This window comes from Orbicella franksi, chromosome 8, assembly GCF_964199315.1.
Source record: "Orbicella franksi chromosome 8, jaOrbFran1.1, whole genome shotgun sequence".
Taxonomy (NCBI): Eukaryota; Metazoa; Cnidaria; class Anthozoa; order Scleractinia; family Merulinidae; genus Orbicella; species Orbicella franksi.
This window is the reverse complement of record NC_138152.1, coordinates 1531365-1548268: the sequence shown is the minus strand read 5'-3', so window position 1 is coordinate 1548268 and position 16904 is coordinate 1531365. Positions and strand designations below refer to the sequence as shown.

At 38.4% G+C, this 16904-nt stretch overlaps 1 protein-coding gene across 1 annotated transcript; it reads right to left on the bottom strand.

The window, feature by feature from the left end:
• Positions 1-419: 419 nt before the first annotated feature.
• LOC145496192 (uncharacterized) lies at positions 420-13689 on the bottom strand. The gene is made up of 12 exons (XM_081475856.1): positions 13479-13689; positions 13273-13379; positions 12949-13128; positions 9506-9576; positions 9114-9215; positions 8834-8906; positions 7704-7851; positions 6294-6450; positions 5321-5481; positions 3846-3988; positions 3200-3319; positions 420-2793 (listed from the first exon to the last, which is right to left on the bottom strand). The coding sequence occupies exons 1-12, from the start codon at positions 13546-13548 to the stop codon at positions 1951-1953; spliced, it is 2175 nt and encodes a 724-aa protein (XP_081331982.1). The 5' UTR covers positions 13549-13689; the 3' UTR covers positions 420-1950.
• Positions 13690-16904: the final 3215 nt, after the last annotated feature.

Genomic DNA, 16904 nt, shown 5'->3' with positions numbered 1-16904 from the left:
ATTTCCAAACACCTCAAAGTTCGTCAAAAATACTCCGCTGCGTGTCGTATTTTCAACTCTCTTCTCAGTATTTGGAAAGGCGGTAAAAGTTTGATATCTTGGACCTAGCTCACACTAGTTACATAACGAATAAGAAGGACGTTATGTGGTAATGTTTGTAGTGTGATCATGCTGGCATAATGACATGATAACATAACCGCGTGAACATAACAACATAAGGAAAAACTGATCTTTTCCTTGTTTGTCTGTCAATGTTCACATTACCGACATGGCAATCATGTCGTTAGTGTGAACTACGCTTTACTAACCTATTGATAAGCTGCACCACTCTTTAATTTAGTATAAAAAATTATCATTTTTTGACCTTCACAAGAATGTTTCAATAAGTTCATTTTTTTTTTCTTTTTTGGCTGTTTTGGTTTTCTTCTTCTTTTTTTTTTTTTAATTTTTTCAATAATTTAACCCTGGGCAGCACCATAAGTTAAATAATATTTTCTTGACTTACTAAACCAGGTCTAGGTCTGAAAATAACAAATTCAAAACCTTACGATACATGTAACGAACAAACCTTCTGGAACCACTGAGTTATTTCTCCAAGAAAGTTTTAGACGTAATAAATTTTTTGGTTAAATAACCAATATTTCATGGAACAAACAAATTGTCTGTAACTGCGACCATAATTCCAGTAGCCATTGACTGGAATTTGTCCCATGTATAATTAACATCAAACTGAGGTACTTTTCGTTGCTTTAGCAGAAACTATCTTTACAAGAATATTCAAGTACTCTAATCAACACACAAATTAGCTACAAAAAAATCTTCTTTGAAAATCTGTGTGGTGTAATGCTTATCTGACCAAACTTTGGTTGCTCAGGGCACTTGACCATAAAATAGTTATTCATTTAAAAACTAGTCTTAAAAAAGAGTTAGTCCACATTGCAAACAGTGTTCGTGAGACACGTGCACGGACGACATGCCTAATTTAAAATCATATAGGATACATGTACATGCTGCTAAAATTTTGGCCTAAACGTTAACGACGTTAAGCATACCGGGAGAACCTTGAAAAGAACTTGATGTTGGGGAAGCAAATAGTACATTTACAACTTATGTCTCTGCGGCAGGTTCGTTATTTCAGATTTGCAAGAGAAATTGAGACTTTGAGACGGCTTCGTGAATAAAGTCAAGACTACAAGACGCGTAATTTTTGAATGGTCATTCACTACCCATTGATGTTGACGCCAATGACATTTTAAATGAGAGATTTCATAATGCAGCAGCTTGAATGTTCGGAATAGTTAACACCGCTGCAAGAAATAGAGCTGAGTAAGGTTTGCTCCCCAGATGCAAGATCCTACTTACGTGATAATAAAAACGTGCTCACATGAACATTTTAGAGCAGTTTTCACTTGAGTGTCAAAAGTCCTGCAAAACGCATTTACGTTAGTTTTGAGTTACCACAGTAAGCAATTGGCTTAAGAAACACGCACCACTTTGTCATCCAATCAGAAGTAAAATCAAAACCAACCGTGACTCGCTCGCACACGTTTTCCCCCGCCTTGCGTCAGCTATATGTATTTGTATCGAGTTTTGATTGGTTCATTGGATTGTCTGTGTCTTTCGTGATTGGCCAGAGTGCTTACTTTGATTTAACGTCACTCAATTGAAAACCGCTCTAAGAAATGACATAACTGTATCATTTCATAATTATTTACCTTCACACAGCCCACCAAAGGAGCTGAAGTCAGTGCTTGGTACATAAATTTGTACCTGAACATACAAATCTACACAAAAATATTATAAAATATAGCATGCCTTATAGACTATTCTACAAGTACCCCGAAGAATCTACGCGCGTGGTTCAGTGTGTTCTGAATGCTTCCATCGCGATACAGTGCATGGGTTGTCCTGGTTTACCACTGAAGCGCTCATCAGAAACAACATGATGCATTAAGCGGGACACTTCTCGCATTGTATCTTCACCATTCCACCTCCTTCATTTATAGAGTTTCTATCATAAACAGCCTCCAAGCCATTCTCCTCTATTAAGAGACTCGTGCTGTGAGAGGATGAGCCTGAAAAACTGGGCTGTTCTGGGCAAATCGTGTTGCTTTGAACAGGAGGCGTGATGCTACACGTGTTGTCCTTGGGTGCTGAATTTGTCTTTTCAGAGAGCACCTGGTCCGTTTCAGGATAAATAAGTTTGTCTTCTTTTGAGCGACAATTCTCACTTTCAACAAACTTTGTCAAGACCTCATTTAACTCATGCGGATCTCCATTTGGCAAGCACAAACCCTCTGTATTGGGTTCTGTGAAAGAGTGAGCAAGGCTAATATGCCCGGTGTCGTCTGAACTTACTTCATGGTTCTCATTCGACACAGCTGGCTTTGCATTAGAAAGATCACTGTTTACAGCAGCAGCTGCCTCTTCTAGGTCTACAGTCTTCAGCTGGGATTCTTCAGTTTCTTTCTCTGGTAACAAGCCGTTTAACTCGTCGGTCAATTCAGTGTCTGCCTTACCTGAAGTTTCACTTCCCAACACCTCCTCTTCATTCAGAGTTAAACTTTTTTCATCATGCGTTGCTTGTGGATTATTTTGCAGATTACCATCTCCTGTGTTATCTTCAGTATCCAGTGTGGCATCTTGGAGAACTGCCTCAGGAGTTTCACTCTCTCCGCTTTCTTCAAATTTGCTCGGAAATTCAGGTGCAGCTTCTTCTGTTATTGGTGTCATAGGGTCATGACTAGCGGGTGCTGGCACAGGGCTAGGAGCTTGGGCACTCTCAAAAAAGTCCTGAAAATGAATCATTAAAAGACAATATGAAATATAATATTAATTTACTGATTCAATTTGGTTCCAGTGCACTAGAATTAGAGACATGCTACTTGACCATTGGATATATGTAAGGCTGTGAATTAAGTATACTAAGTAAAGTACTTTCAGAGTCTAGTGGCAACAAGTCGGCACTCGACTCCAGTTTCCAAGGCAATATGTAGGCAACAGCAGAACACTAGTAGATTTATACTTAAAAGTAATTGAACTCAATCAGCCCTTAAAGTGTTAATCACAGAAGACAGAGAAAAAAACTTGTCCTACGGCCACTGAACTCAGATTTACTATTAAGTTAGCAGTGAGGATGTATATAAGTACATGAAGGCTGTAAGTAATTAAGGTGGTAATAGTTAGTCAATTCACCCACCTTCTTCTCTTGAAGCTCTTCAAGAACCTTTGGAATATCAGCAGCAGTACTGGGCGGTGATAGACCAAGGGTCAAAAGGTGCTCAACAACTTGGGCATGAAGATTTAATTTGCGAGGAGCCTAAAATAAGAGAAACATGTTCTTGTTTAGGTCAATCTTAACAGAAAGAGCTATGATGAATGTGAAAAGAGTACATGTAAAAACATTTCTCCACATCTACTACACACAGATTAAAAATACCTCCTGCTTTCACATGCCAGCTCTTAAAAGTTCTTAAATAATAAAAGCAAGTTTTATCCAACGGCTCAAGAAACTGGATATTTTTCTGTCTAGTACAGTGTAGATGCCAACAAAAGCATCACAGTTATAAGCTTTCAGTCGTCCATACAAGACCACGTATTTAGCACACAGTGGCAGGGTCAACTTCCCAAAAGGCAAACTTGAAAATATGCCTCTTTTGTATCCCAGGTGATAAATTATCATGTTATCCCAAGTTTTAGGAATGAATATACACACATGTTATAATGAACACAAAGGACATTTAGTAAGAACAAATTCATTACAAGTTTATCACCATTCCTGAGACTCTGAATAACATTTTGTTATCATTTTTTTCTGTGACATTTTGATTAATGCAGTTCCTGACCTCTTTTGCAGAGGACCGCCTTCCTTTACGACTTCCTCTTCTTGAAGTCCTGTTGACCCCGGCATACACTCCCACCAGATCATCAGTTGCTGATTTGCGTCTGAGGAACACTCCTTTATCACCAGACAAGGAAAAATCAGCACCTGAAGGTCAATAATGGAGAACAAAGTCAATAAAACATAACATGTGATCATTTCATGACACTCCAGCAATTATCACTAATGAGTGATTAAAGCAAATGCAGTCATCAAGAATCACAAATCATCTTTGATTAAACCAACTTGAAAAACACAACTCTGAAAATATCCTGTAATATTTTTACAGTATATCAAGCCCCACAGTTCTATCATGCAAGACACTAGACTCACAATAAAAGATTGTGAAGTTTTCATAGCAGAGCCCCATACTCATATAGGAAAGAAAAGGAAACCCATGAATGGATTTTCTCATGGTTATCGTGGCTAGCGGTATTGCTCGTGGGCGCGTACACATGACAGCAACAATGATGGCAATGACGGCGACGCAGTTGCGCAACATGGCGGCTATAGTCCAGCTAAAAGGTTAACAGGGACATGCAGCCTTGATTTATAGCCTCCTTTGATATTGGACATCCATGCTATGGTCAATTGACACCTGTCAAAACAAGGTATCCGCTGACCAGTATCACGTGACAGTATCACGAGCTCAAGTTTTGAGCTCATCGAGGTAACGTGTTTTTTTTTAAGTTGACCGCTGAGCAAGAGCCGGTTTTCTATTGGATTGCGGGCTCATGTTAGGTTAACTTGTTGTAAATGGGACCGGGTTGTTCGGAAGTCAGTTAACACTAACCCAGGATTAAAAGTTAACAGAAGGATGAATATTAATTGTGTACAAATGTTTTGTTTTGTGTAGTTTGAGATTATTCAAACTCAAAACAGAAGGCAAAACAACATACAGAAGTTACAAAACTAAAATCAAAATTCTCGCTTAACCTGGGTTATCTTAACCGGGTTTTGAACAACGTAGCCCAGGAGCTCCGCTTTTAGGCTTGCCTAAATTTATATATTAGAAAATTGCCATACGACATTTAAGGATCTGATTTACACCATGTGGAAGTGTTGCTACATGTACAAGTAAATCTCATTTCTAAATCTGCAGGTTTTAAAGGAGATCTCCTTCTTGATTCTACATTTTCTTTTAGCAAAAATTATACACTTATTTATTAATATTAAGTTTGCCATGCTGCATTCCAGTGAATATCAACCTATTAAAGGTTGAGAAGTTTGCCTAAAGGCAGATGGTTTAGGATGGCCCTGCCCCGAGTTCGTGTTTTGATTTCATTCTTTTAAGGTAACCGAATTAATCCAACAAATACGCTGTCAGTTAAATGACAAGACAATTCCTAAACTTTGATAAGTCTCTCTAAAAAAGCTCAATTTGGTGCTTTTTGATAACTGGTTAGTCATAGTCTTATTCCAATCTTTAATTAAACATACTTGCTGCTAAAGAAATGGCAGGTTCCTTGTCTGCTGAAGACGTTGATTGAAGATCTGGCAGATGAATTGCATTTATGTGAAGTCCCTCCAAGTAGTTTACAAGCGTATCACAAAGCGCTTTTTCCTTTTCAAACGGCTGTTCCATAGCCCTGCTGCTTGCCCTGTAACAAAAACAAAATAACTCATCAAGACAGAGCAATCCTTAATAGTAACACCTTCAAAAAACAATGCGTTGTCTTAAGTGCATAAATTTACAGGACTGGCCTATTTGCAAGGTACCTGCCCAGAAATTTCTGATCTCTTTTAACATGCACAAATTTACCATTTTTAATTAATGATCATCATCATATATCATGTTTGACTTGTGAATGAACATTCTCCAAGTAGTTGTGAACTCATATGGTGCTTGCAGAGTGGATCAGCACTGTTACCAACAAGAAAACAGATGCATATATTCTATAAATTTATGATGACTAATTGAATCATCTTTGTGTCTCCCAAGCACCACCTTGGCTTCGTACACAACACCAATGCAGAGGGTGTAACCCTAGACATTCATCTGCAGATGTCCTCTAAGTGAGAGGCAGTTTCATTTGTCAATAAACATGCACCATGTCTTGTGGGAGGTGCAGTGGCCTCAGGGTTAGTGCACCTCTCTCCGCATCAAGCAGTCCAGGTTTGAACCCTGGCCGGGCACATCGCATTGTGTTCTTGGGCATGACACTTGACTCTCACAGTGCCTCTCCTCACCCAGGTGTATAAAATGGGTATCTGCAAACTTAATGCTGGGGGTAACCCTGTGATGGATTTGCATCCCATCCAGAGGGGGGGGGGGGGGGGGGTAGAAATACTCTTGGTTGCTTCGTGCTACAGAAACCAGGATAAGCTTTGACCTGATGGGCCATTTGGTTTGTATGCAGACTTTACCTACATGTATGTCTTGCACAAAAACAGTTTTTAAAAATATACTTACACTGGTTTGACCATAGGAAGTCTCTCATTCTTTCTCTTTGCTGTCCATCCCTTCTTTTTCTGAGTCTTGATTTCTCTGATGGCTGTATAGTAATCGTTTTTCTCCTTTGTAAAATTTCCTCTAATGTCTCTTTTCTTGGCATGAAGATCGTCGAGCTCTTAAAAGGCAGAGAAAAGAATTTTAAATCAGATACATGCATTGTTTTCCAAAAAAATTTTTCTCCAACCAGAAAATTAAATCAAAAGGGCATCTACAGTAGGACATAGTTTGCAACTGTGGCTAAACATACAAGAATTTTTCAAATTCCAACAATTTCTTTAAGTATTTTCAATTCCAAATATGTAATTTACATGACTGCATGGTACTAGTGGAATTCCTTTTGTTTGAACACCACGCCCACTCCCTCAGGGTTGGGGTGATTGCTGTGTAGGTCCTTCTACATGCAAAGGTTAAAATAATTTTTGCTATCATCAATGCTGATATTTATTTGTCCAAGCCTTCCCTTCTCCTCCCTTCAGAAATGAATAGCAGATGCCATAAAGTAGTCATGCATGTATCAACAGCCCACAAGTCAGGACAACGTCATGATCAATAAGCTTCAAAGCAGCTGGTTATATAAACAATAGTCTCCATTTGGCATGAAAATACGCTCGGATATTTGTCCTCGGTCATTATCTGTTCTGAGAAGCGAACAGTTTATGAGAGCATAGCTCGAGGACAACTGTGAGCCTTGAGGAACAGATAATGTCCAAGGACAAATATCCAAACTTATTTTCAAAGTCAAATGGAGGCTATTGTGTTTATTATCCTTCATATATTTTTCGCAGCATGCGCAGTTTAGAAAATAGGGGAATATTCTTGGATATTCCCCCAGCTGGGGAATATTTGGTCACATCATGCGTTTGGACCAATCACGCATGAGCAAAAATATTTGGTGGATTATAAATTTGTATATAAACATAGATGGCTGGAGTTAAACTTTTGGTCATTCTAAAACTCTGAGTTGCCAATATTTCCACTGCAAGTTGCTAACTAGTCAAAACTTCTGGCTTCTACATATCAAGCCTGCCAAGAACAGCGTCAATTTTGACTGATTGAGCTCTTCCTTGGAGGAAAGAAAGTGGCCTTAAAGCACATTTAAGTCAAGAATAAGGACTGTTTTTGTCCTAGACAAAAAGATACCTTTAATTCTTAACCTTTATTTTGCTCTCACCTTATGTCTACAGGTGTTGTATACACAATACAATGAGTCTGACTTTTCAAACATATGGTACCTAGCACAATTATTGATGTTTTAAATGTCCTGGTCACCATTACTTCCAGATCTGGCCAATTTACTTAATATTACATTTAACATTCAGAGGAATAGACTTTAAGTTATTTACATAAATTATAGTTTTAAATCATTACCTTTTTTGAGAAGTTCTACTTCCTTCAGCTGTTCTACATGTAGCTGTTGATGTTCAACTTCCTCACTCTTATCACTGACTTCTGAATCTAAAAGGTTCTTTACTTCTTCCTCTCTTGACTTCAAGCCATTTATTCTTTTGACACAAGCCTGAAAAATGGATCAGAATGAAAAATATTTACAACATTTTTTATGTACCACAACATTTACATGACTGTATGTTCATGTAAAAGTGCAAATCAGTGCAAATAATTTACCCGTAAGAAATGAAAAATTGCAAACAGTCTCCATAAACTCTGTTTCTCCTGTATTTGTTAGTTTTATACATTTTGGGCTTGAAATCCCTGACAACAGACAGGTCTCCACCACCATCACCGACCATTTTTGTGGGATTTTCTTGCTTCAAGTGAGTTAAAATTTTCTGGTTCATGTAGTGATTTGCATGCATTAAGTTATGAAGCACAGGCATGCATCTATTGAGTTATGCCCAGATATATAAACCTTGCTCTTGATTTAGTTGTTTGGATTTACTGGCTTTATTACATCCATTTTGAAATCACTGGTTATCCTTAAAATCTGACTAACTCTCAGCAGTGCGATTTATTCTCAAAACCCAATATTTTTGTGTTTTAAATCGCATCTTTTTCCCAGCCAACGAGAAAAGAACCCTGATAAACCCAACCAATCAGATTTCAAGACTAGAAATCAAATTACAGGAAAGGCAGTCTGATTTATTCACGAATCACTCTATGTTGTGCTAAATTGTGTTTTTTTTTTCTGTTTTGAGAACAAACTGAGATGTAAACTAAAGTGTTTCTGGTTCTGCTTTCAACAAACTGATTACTGGATCAATAAAATACTGGTACTGACTAAGGTGATCAAAAATGGATGTTAGTAATAAAGTAGCAATTGAACTTCGTGTCGTGCGAATTTTGGTCTGAAATCATAGTTGTAATTTCAAATTGAACTCGTGCTGCATGCTCATTCAATTTTGAAATCACTCGTATGATTACAGACCAAATTGCATTATTAATTATTAACGTGAAATTTAAAGGCTCGATTATTAACTTGACTGTGTTTCAGTACACTACTGTACATACATACATGCGTAGTCATGTAACTATGTACTCACATCTCTCTGTGATCGCAAGTGTTTCTGCTTGTTTCTCAACTGGTCGACATGCTGTTTGAGAACCAAGTACTCACTGTTGATTAAACAACCACAAAACATTTTCTCAAATAGTCTACCATCAAAGGATTTCAAAACGTTATTACCAACAATAATATCCCTCCAGCTGGGTAGTTCTATCATAAGGAAAACTTATTTTTGCTCCATACCATTGCATTATTATTCTTGTTAAATGACAATTGTTGTTAAAACTGATTACTGTATATCAGTCAGGAATACCTACTTTAAATTTCTTTTTGACCGCTTGAGGGTGTCAATTTCAGCGACTATTCGCTTCTCTTCACTTAGCTTGAGCCGTTGGGCTTGCATCTGATGTTCCAGTTTCCTGTAAACAGAGCAATCACAAGGATATAAGCTTAGCCAAGATTTGAAACAGGTTGAAATTTCTGGTTTGCTTCTGGCAGATACTAGTAAAAAGGAAGGCTTTGAAAACCCATAGTGCCTCATGCATGAAGGTCAACCCGTTAGTTTGCTTTTTTTCTGCACTGAAGAGATGATTTATTCAGCACACCTCCAACAAATCAATAGATATCAAATTTATCTTTTGCTCTGGAAACATCATTTGGAATGCTCTCTGATTATTGGCAAGAAGAAAAAATGTACATGTCAACAAACCTCACTGCCTCGTCGATCCTGGCTTCAGATTTGTACCTCACTCCTGCTTGAAGCTTTGTACAAGCATCATTCTGTGGATTTTTAAACATTATTTGAAATACTTAGCTTGAAAACAGTTCTCTTTTGGTGAGTATATGCATGCAAAATTAAAAGAAAAGTGAGATACATGTACTTTGAGAGCTAGTGGTTCAACCAGGTAAGGTAAAACCTTCACGTGCCAGATAGCTCACAAATGCCAGAGCTTCATCTGGTTTCAGTAACATGAGGTGACTATGAAAATGAAGTGAAAAAGTAACTAGAGTACTGCAACTCCTAACTACATGGGAGGCTAGTCATTGTGAGTTATCAACAGTCTTTTGTCAAGTTTCCACAACAAAATTGCTGGCACCCATCCATATTCTTAGGTGAAGGCAGGCACTGCAAGAGTTAAGTGTTGTGCCCAAGAAAACAACACAATGGTCCCAGCCAGAGTTCCTCTCAATCTCAAGTCCAGCATACGGACCATTAAACCACGACACTTAGATCTCACATAACTAAACCAGCCAATGTTTAACCCTAGTTTCCATCGCAACAAGTAGCAGTTCTTATGTGTCTGTTAGAGTAAATATACCTTATAACATGAAATTTTCACGACACGTTAATTTTGCGATTTTGAGGCTCACATATTTCACGACGCCTTAATTTTGCGATTTTGCGAAAATTTTTCATTTTGACTCACTTTAATTTCGTGTTTTTGAGTGAGACACACTTTATTTCTTTGTCAATATTATTTAACATGTCCCTGAATTTGATCAAACAACTTAATCAACAATGTCCAAATAAACAGAAATGCAACTGATTGATGTAAACAGTAACAAGAAAGATGTTCTCAGTGTCTACAAGGCACGTTTTGTAGTTCATGCTTGAATTCAAGTCACATTTTTAGTGGTCAATTGACCTCATTATCCATGTACATTAAATATTCCTTTCTGCAGACTCCAAAGAGAAAATGTTGCCGTTTAATTTCACGACTGATGTGCTGTTTAATTGTTTGCGTAAATATCTTGATACGGATCAACAGGCGGTAGCACTTCTTTTCCAGAGGCGACAGTAAGAATGGAGGCATCTACCCAGAACGTTGAAGCAATTGAAAGGTTTAAGCAACTAGTAGAACAGCACTACAAGGACCCAGTAAATGGACAGTTTGAGGATTGTACAAAAGAAGTGCTACCGGGAGTGGAGACAGAAAGCAGTAGTGATGAAGAGGACCAGAACATTACCACAGAATAGTTCAAAATGATTGTTATAAACATGTGTAATGGTAATAAAGTCGCTTTTTTAATTACTGACATAATGTGAGTCACTTAATTTTCGCGTCATGTTAATTTCACAGCATTTAACTTTCGCGTCACTTAAATTTCGCAATTTTTTTTTAAATCGCGAAATTCGCGAAATTAACATGTCACGAAAATTTCATGTAATAAGGTACAAGGGATGTGAGAGATAATGTGAGGGTTATGTCTCATTCAAGGTCACAACATAATCATCTCAGCCAGGGCTTCTATATCCAGACAGTTTGATTCAAAGGCTAACCAGGAAGCCTCAGTACCTCCTGGCTAATTTCTTCATACAGTTACACAACAAGTGTGAGTTTTCTGTGAGTGAAACCATTAAGGCACAGCCAAGTTGACTATTGTGCAGAGGAAATAAAAGTTTGTCCAGGTTCGAGGATAAGATACAATTTTAGCAATATCGAGCTAAAAATAATAATTTAATTACTGTAAATCCTTGAATTAGCACCCCCCCCCCCCTCAAAAAAGCGACCCTTCAAATAAGCGCCCCTCCCAGCAGCTGAAATTTAAAATAAGTGCCCCCCCCCGAATAAGCACCCCCCTCCCCTCCTCCCATTTTGTAGACGAGTAACAAGACAACAAAGGATCTAATACTACGTGATGTATTAGATTTGTACATTGTTACAGTTTGTGAACACCTTAAGTGAGTACGTTGAACACCTTAAATACTAACAGTGCTGCAATTTAAACTTAAGGATCAGCTTTTTATGTCAATAAACAGCTTATGTTGTTACTAATGCACAGATAATGTATGATGATGATGGAAAAATTAAATAAGTGCCCCACCTTGATTAAGCGCCCCTGTCTTCTTCTAAATTTGAAATAAGCGCCCCGGGCGCTAATTCGAGGATTTACAGTGTTACAATTTAGATAATTTGTCCCTTTTAATTTATCCTCAGATAAATTTGTCTCTTTTAAGCGTAGTATGCATGATTATGGTCTTCATACTAGTTATGCAATGCTTTTAAATGGTAAACCAAGGAATATCTCACAAGTCACTTGACAGTGTTTTTTCTCCCTGCACACACGCCATCAGGCAAGTGTGTATACCAAGAAAATACAAGTGACAAGTGAGATATTCCATGGTATACCACAAGAGAGCATGGCATAACTATCTTACACCATGCCATAGAAAATACAGTGGCCAACACAATCACTGCAACATACGCGTGGCACACAATGGGAGGGTTTGGTGTAATACTGTCAGATATACAACAGCTTTCCTGTATTCTGATTGGCTACATTTTCTATGGCTTGGTATATAAAAAAGAAATACACAGGGATGAGACAAAAAATCCAAATAGAAGCCACTGAAAGGTTCAAAAGAGTATTACAAACAAGTTGATAGTTTTGGCCTTATCAGTTATCACCTCTACTGATCTTAGGAATCTCAAGCTAATATGTAATTGTTAAATATAATTATAAACTAAGACTTTAACAAAACAATGTTGCATAATTAAAACATCCTATTCTTAAAAGAGTTATCTCATGTTCCACATCACCATAAAAGGGTCAATTTTTATCATGTATAAATAAAGGTTACATGTATGAATCTACAGTATATGTCGAAAATTTCCATTTTCTATTTCAGTTGATCAAAATGTCATACAAGGAGAAAGTTCTGCCAAATAAATTTCAAGGAACTTTATTTTGGCAACATATTTGGGATAGAGCTAACAAATGTAACCGGAATTTATCGCATGCAGGATTTGCTTGCTCTTACATAAGCTTTACTACATGTGATCTCAACATATGATGTACAAACGTTAGTTGATCACAAACCGACTAACATGGGCCGACTGCTGCATACATGTACGTCGGCGCTTGTGACTGTCCAATTTCAAATAACTATTTCTATAAAAGTTGACTCTATAAATCCCTTTTACAAACAGTGATTCAAATCATATTTTAACACAAACAGCTTGTATAAAGAACGCTCACTGATTAGGAAATGATATAATTTTCCTAAAATAGCTGATTCATCAACAATAACATTCGATCAATGGCATAAGATGAGGCATCAATGAAATTTTTTTAAAGCTTCATGTCACACGAAATATTTGTTTCCACCATTAAAACCACTTTATAGATGCGGTTTACGTAACAACCTACCTTTTTTTGAACTTGCACATTTACGCCTTTTAGCTCAAGATCAAACTGTTTTCTCTCCTCAATGACTTTCTCTCGCACTGTACGAAGTTCTCGAAGTTCGCTCTGCAACTTTTCCTTGTCGATAGCGGAGGCCGCTTTAATTTTCCCCCCAGACACGGAGACTTGCTTCTCAAGTGATTTCTATAAAAGAGTGTTAAGGACTTTCTTAAGAGACAACACGGAACAAACACGAGTGTCTTGTCGTGACGGAAAAAGAAACGAAAACGAAATGTCTTTTTGAAATCGGCCTAAATAGAAATGGAGCAACAAGTGCGAAGAGGATACAATTTTGGCGTCGGTTTCGCGGATTCTTCCAAGCATTTCATCCATCTCCAGTTGAAATCTCTTGCTATCGGGCGGCTTGAGATCTTCCAGGCCATCGTTGTCAACAGCTGTGTAGAGATAAATAGAAGATCGGGAGATACTAATTGTAAAATGGACCAAGAGAGGATTGCACCAAAAAATCACGCTGGACTTGCGGGCTTTCGTACCGGTGTCCGACAAGTCTGTCAGCGCGCTTCCCCGTCGACCATCCACCTCACCACTATTTTCATTGTTCATTTTACGTCCTCAGCAATGCTGGGAGGCTCCTCGAGGGTTGTAACCATAAATTACTCTCTCACATTTTGGCGATTTTCAACACAAAATAAAATTCCCAACAGAAAACACGAACGCAGAAAACACGAACGCAGAAAACACGAAATCTTTGGTCCATAAGAACTGTGGGTAAAATGCGAGTTAGCGCAGGGTCTGGGCCTCAGAATTTATAATAACAGTGCCGAACCCAATTTATTCGCAATATAGCCAATGAGCACATCATGGTCACTTTATCATATATTTTGGCTACGGTAATTATACATAATTGTACCTTTTATGGCACGTTTCGGCGGAATATCAGGCCTTTGGTCTCATCATGACTACATCTCGACAGAATTGGAACCATGGCTAGACCAAACTCTTAGACCAAAATCCGGGAGTTACTCCCATACATGGGCTACATAGGGTTAGTGCCGCGGGATAGGGAATCATTTTTGCCCCTGTTAACGTCGTGTTCCCGGTCTGACTGCCTGCATCCCTACTGCGCACGATTTTCGCGTCATTAGCGCACGCACATAACACATAAGCGCGTGCACGTACAAAATGTAAGAGATTTCCCTCAAACTAAGCTCGATAGCGAAATAAATGCTCCTTTTCTCGAGCACGGTGACCCCCACTTTTCATTTCATAATTTCAATGAGAACAATATCCTCAATAACTGAGAAAAAAATTAGCAGAAATCTGTGGCTACTTTTTTGGCAAATGAAATAAATACTACAGAGGGAGACATAACGGGTCCAACAGTGCATGTCCAAATTATGTTTCCTTCAAAGGATAAAAAAAATACAGGGTATTTGAGGACATTTCTTCTGGGACGTAGATGAATAAATAATCAAAGAAAGTCAAACTCTGTGTGATGTAACACGCTGCATTGAAAAATAATCGAGCTTATTTGTTGCGCACGGAGATTACCAAAAGTCACGTAAATAACCGAATTTATCAGCATTGTGGCGTGAAAACAAGCACGGTGACCCCCTCTAACAACAACAACAACAAAAGCCTTTATTAACGTGTCTGGGGTATTTAGCATTGCTGCTAATTGGGAACACACACAAAAAAAGAAATTATGAATGTAAAAATGAATAAGTATATATTAAAAAGTTAATAAGTAAATATTAAAATATTAATAAGTAAATATGAAAGTCAGGTCAAGATAAACATAAGGGACAGTTTTCACAATTATCCCCAAGCAAAGATGCTATGTCTCTTCTTCTTATAGTTGATATGAAGGAATGTAAGGTATCACTGTTCTTTTCATCTCTTGAAAGTCTTGACCAGTCTTGAAAGTCTATTTACTACGCCTTGTCTTGTAACAACAGCAAAAAAGTTTCATCGGAAATCTATGGCGGTTTCTTTTACTAGGGAATCACCTTAACTTCCAATATCAAAGAAACGAAATAAAGTTTACCTGGATCGAAAAGCTCATGGGAACGAGTCTCTGACCAATCATACACAAAGGAGATCAGACACACAATCCAGTGAGCCAATCAAAACTCGAACAACGTGTGCGAATCGCGGGAAAACATATGCAAGCGACTCGTGATTGGTCCTGGGTTTTGCTTTGATTGGTCGAGAAATTGGCTCAAGTTTTTACGTCAATCATCGTCACTTACAGTGCTACGAGAGTCTAAATGGATATTAATTGTGATAGCTGAAAATTGTGACTGACAGCTGTCGTAAAAAGTTCAACAATACCTGAGATGTGGGACCCATTTCTCGAAGGTCCAGAAAAGTTTTCGCACCTGGGAAGCCTTAGCAAAATCTCAAATTTCATGATTACAGAGCTGTTTAAAGTCATATATTCTTAACATCAACAGAGGTTCTCTTCATGTACAAGGAGTTTCCTGCGTATTCGGTTTTTGGATACAGATTATCTAAAACTGGCTTTGCGGAAAAAGTTTCTGGGGCTTTCGAGAAACGGGCCCCTGGGCTGAGCTTTCAACTGAAAGCTGAAAAATCGTCGAGATGTTAATTGGTAACTGAGATTCCAGCTCGTTGACTGCGCTATGGTGGATGGTGAAAAAATAAAGAGCGTGACTGAACTTTGCTTCCCTTATTGCCTTCTTTCCTTCCTTCCATCCTTCCTTCCTTCCTTCCTTTCCTAGGAGACACGGTGGCCTCATAATGGTTTGTGATTCTGCTCGGCAACTTTTGAGCAACTTTTATGATTCTGAGCAACTTTTCGGAGAGTGAGCAACACCATTTTTTCTAAAGGCTAGCATATTTTTGGCATATTTTCACTATTTCGAAATCAAATTCATAAGCTGAATTGATATTTTAACTCGTTTCCTAGGAAATTCACAAGAATTTGACTAGAAACTCTCTTGCGTTTTGATCGGTATCTTGCGTTGATAGATTCCAAATATGGATATGCCGGATGTGACTCCATTTTCAGAATGGGTGTCCTGTGTTAATATTCCAAATATGGTGCAACTAGCTCAAAAAGGCACTTTCTTCTGACAATGAAGAATCCGATGAAGAACAAAATCAAAGAGATCCAATCCAGGGCTTCCCTAGTAAAGAAAATACTCCTCGTCCAACCCAGCTCTGCCTCTGCCTGGAGGGTATGTAGTATGCTTGGCACCCTCTCATCCCAACGGGAAAGCGCCTTAGAAGATTACCTTGAGGCATCTGAGATGATCAGGTACAACAGTTGCCAGAGAAAGCACTAGGATGAGTCCAGAGTAATTGCTTGGTCTTCAAGAAACTGTAACTGAACTGAAACTACTCGTTTTGTTGTTGTACAGAAACACAGCCCGCTTGCTGCTCTTCGATTTCAGCAAGCAACTATAAAAAAATTTTAAGCAAGTTTTGCGATTTTAAGCAACTTTTGAGCAACTTTTGAGCAACTTTTGGGGATATTTTTGAACAACTTTTTGAGCATAATCGGTCTAGGCCTATCGAGCGGTACGGGTTCGAGCCCAACCTCGTTCCCAGGGTGACTCACCTTCCCGAAGATGAGAGACCCTAGGAACAAGGTTGATTCAAGCCCTGGCCGGGAATATTGTGTCGTGTTCTTAGGCAGGACACTTCACTCTCACGGTACTGCCTCTCTCCATCCGTGTGTGTACATTGGTACTGTACTAGGATCCCATCCAGCGGGGAGAAATAATCCTATAGTTGCCTCAAGCCATAAGCGCCGGCCTTTTGGGTATGTCGGATTCGAACGCAGATTTTCTCTTTCCTTCCCCTCTTTGAGACCAAACTAAATTCAGTCACATGACCAGTGAATCTGTCGCGCGACCGGTTAAGCCTATCGCACGTCGCGTTCCAATAAAATCTACTATCAAATATCGTAAATTTCAGTCATAATTAGGGAT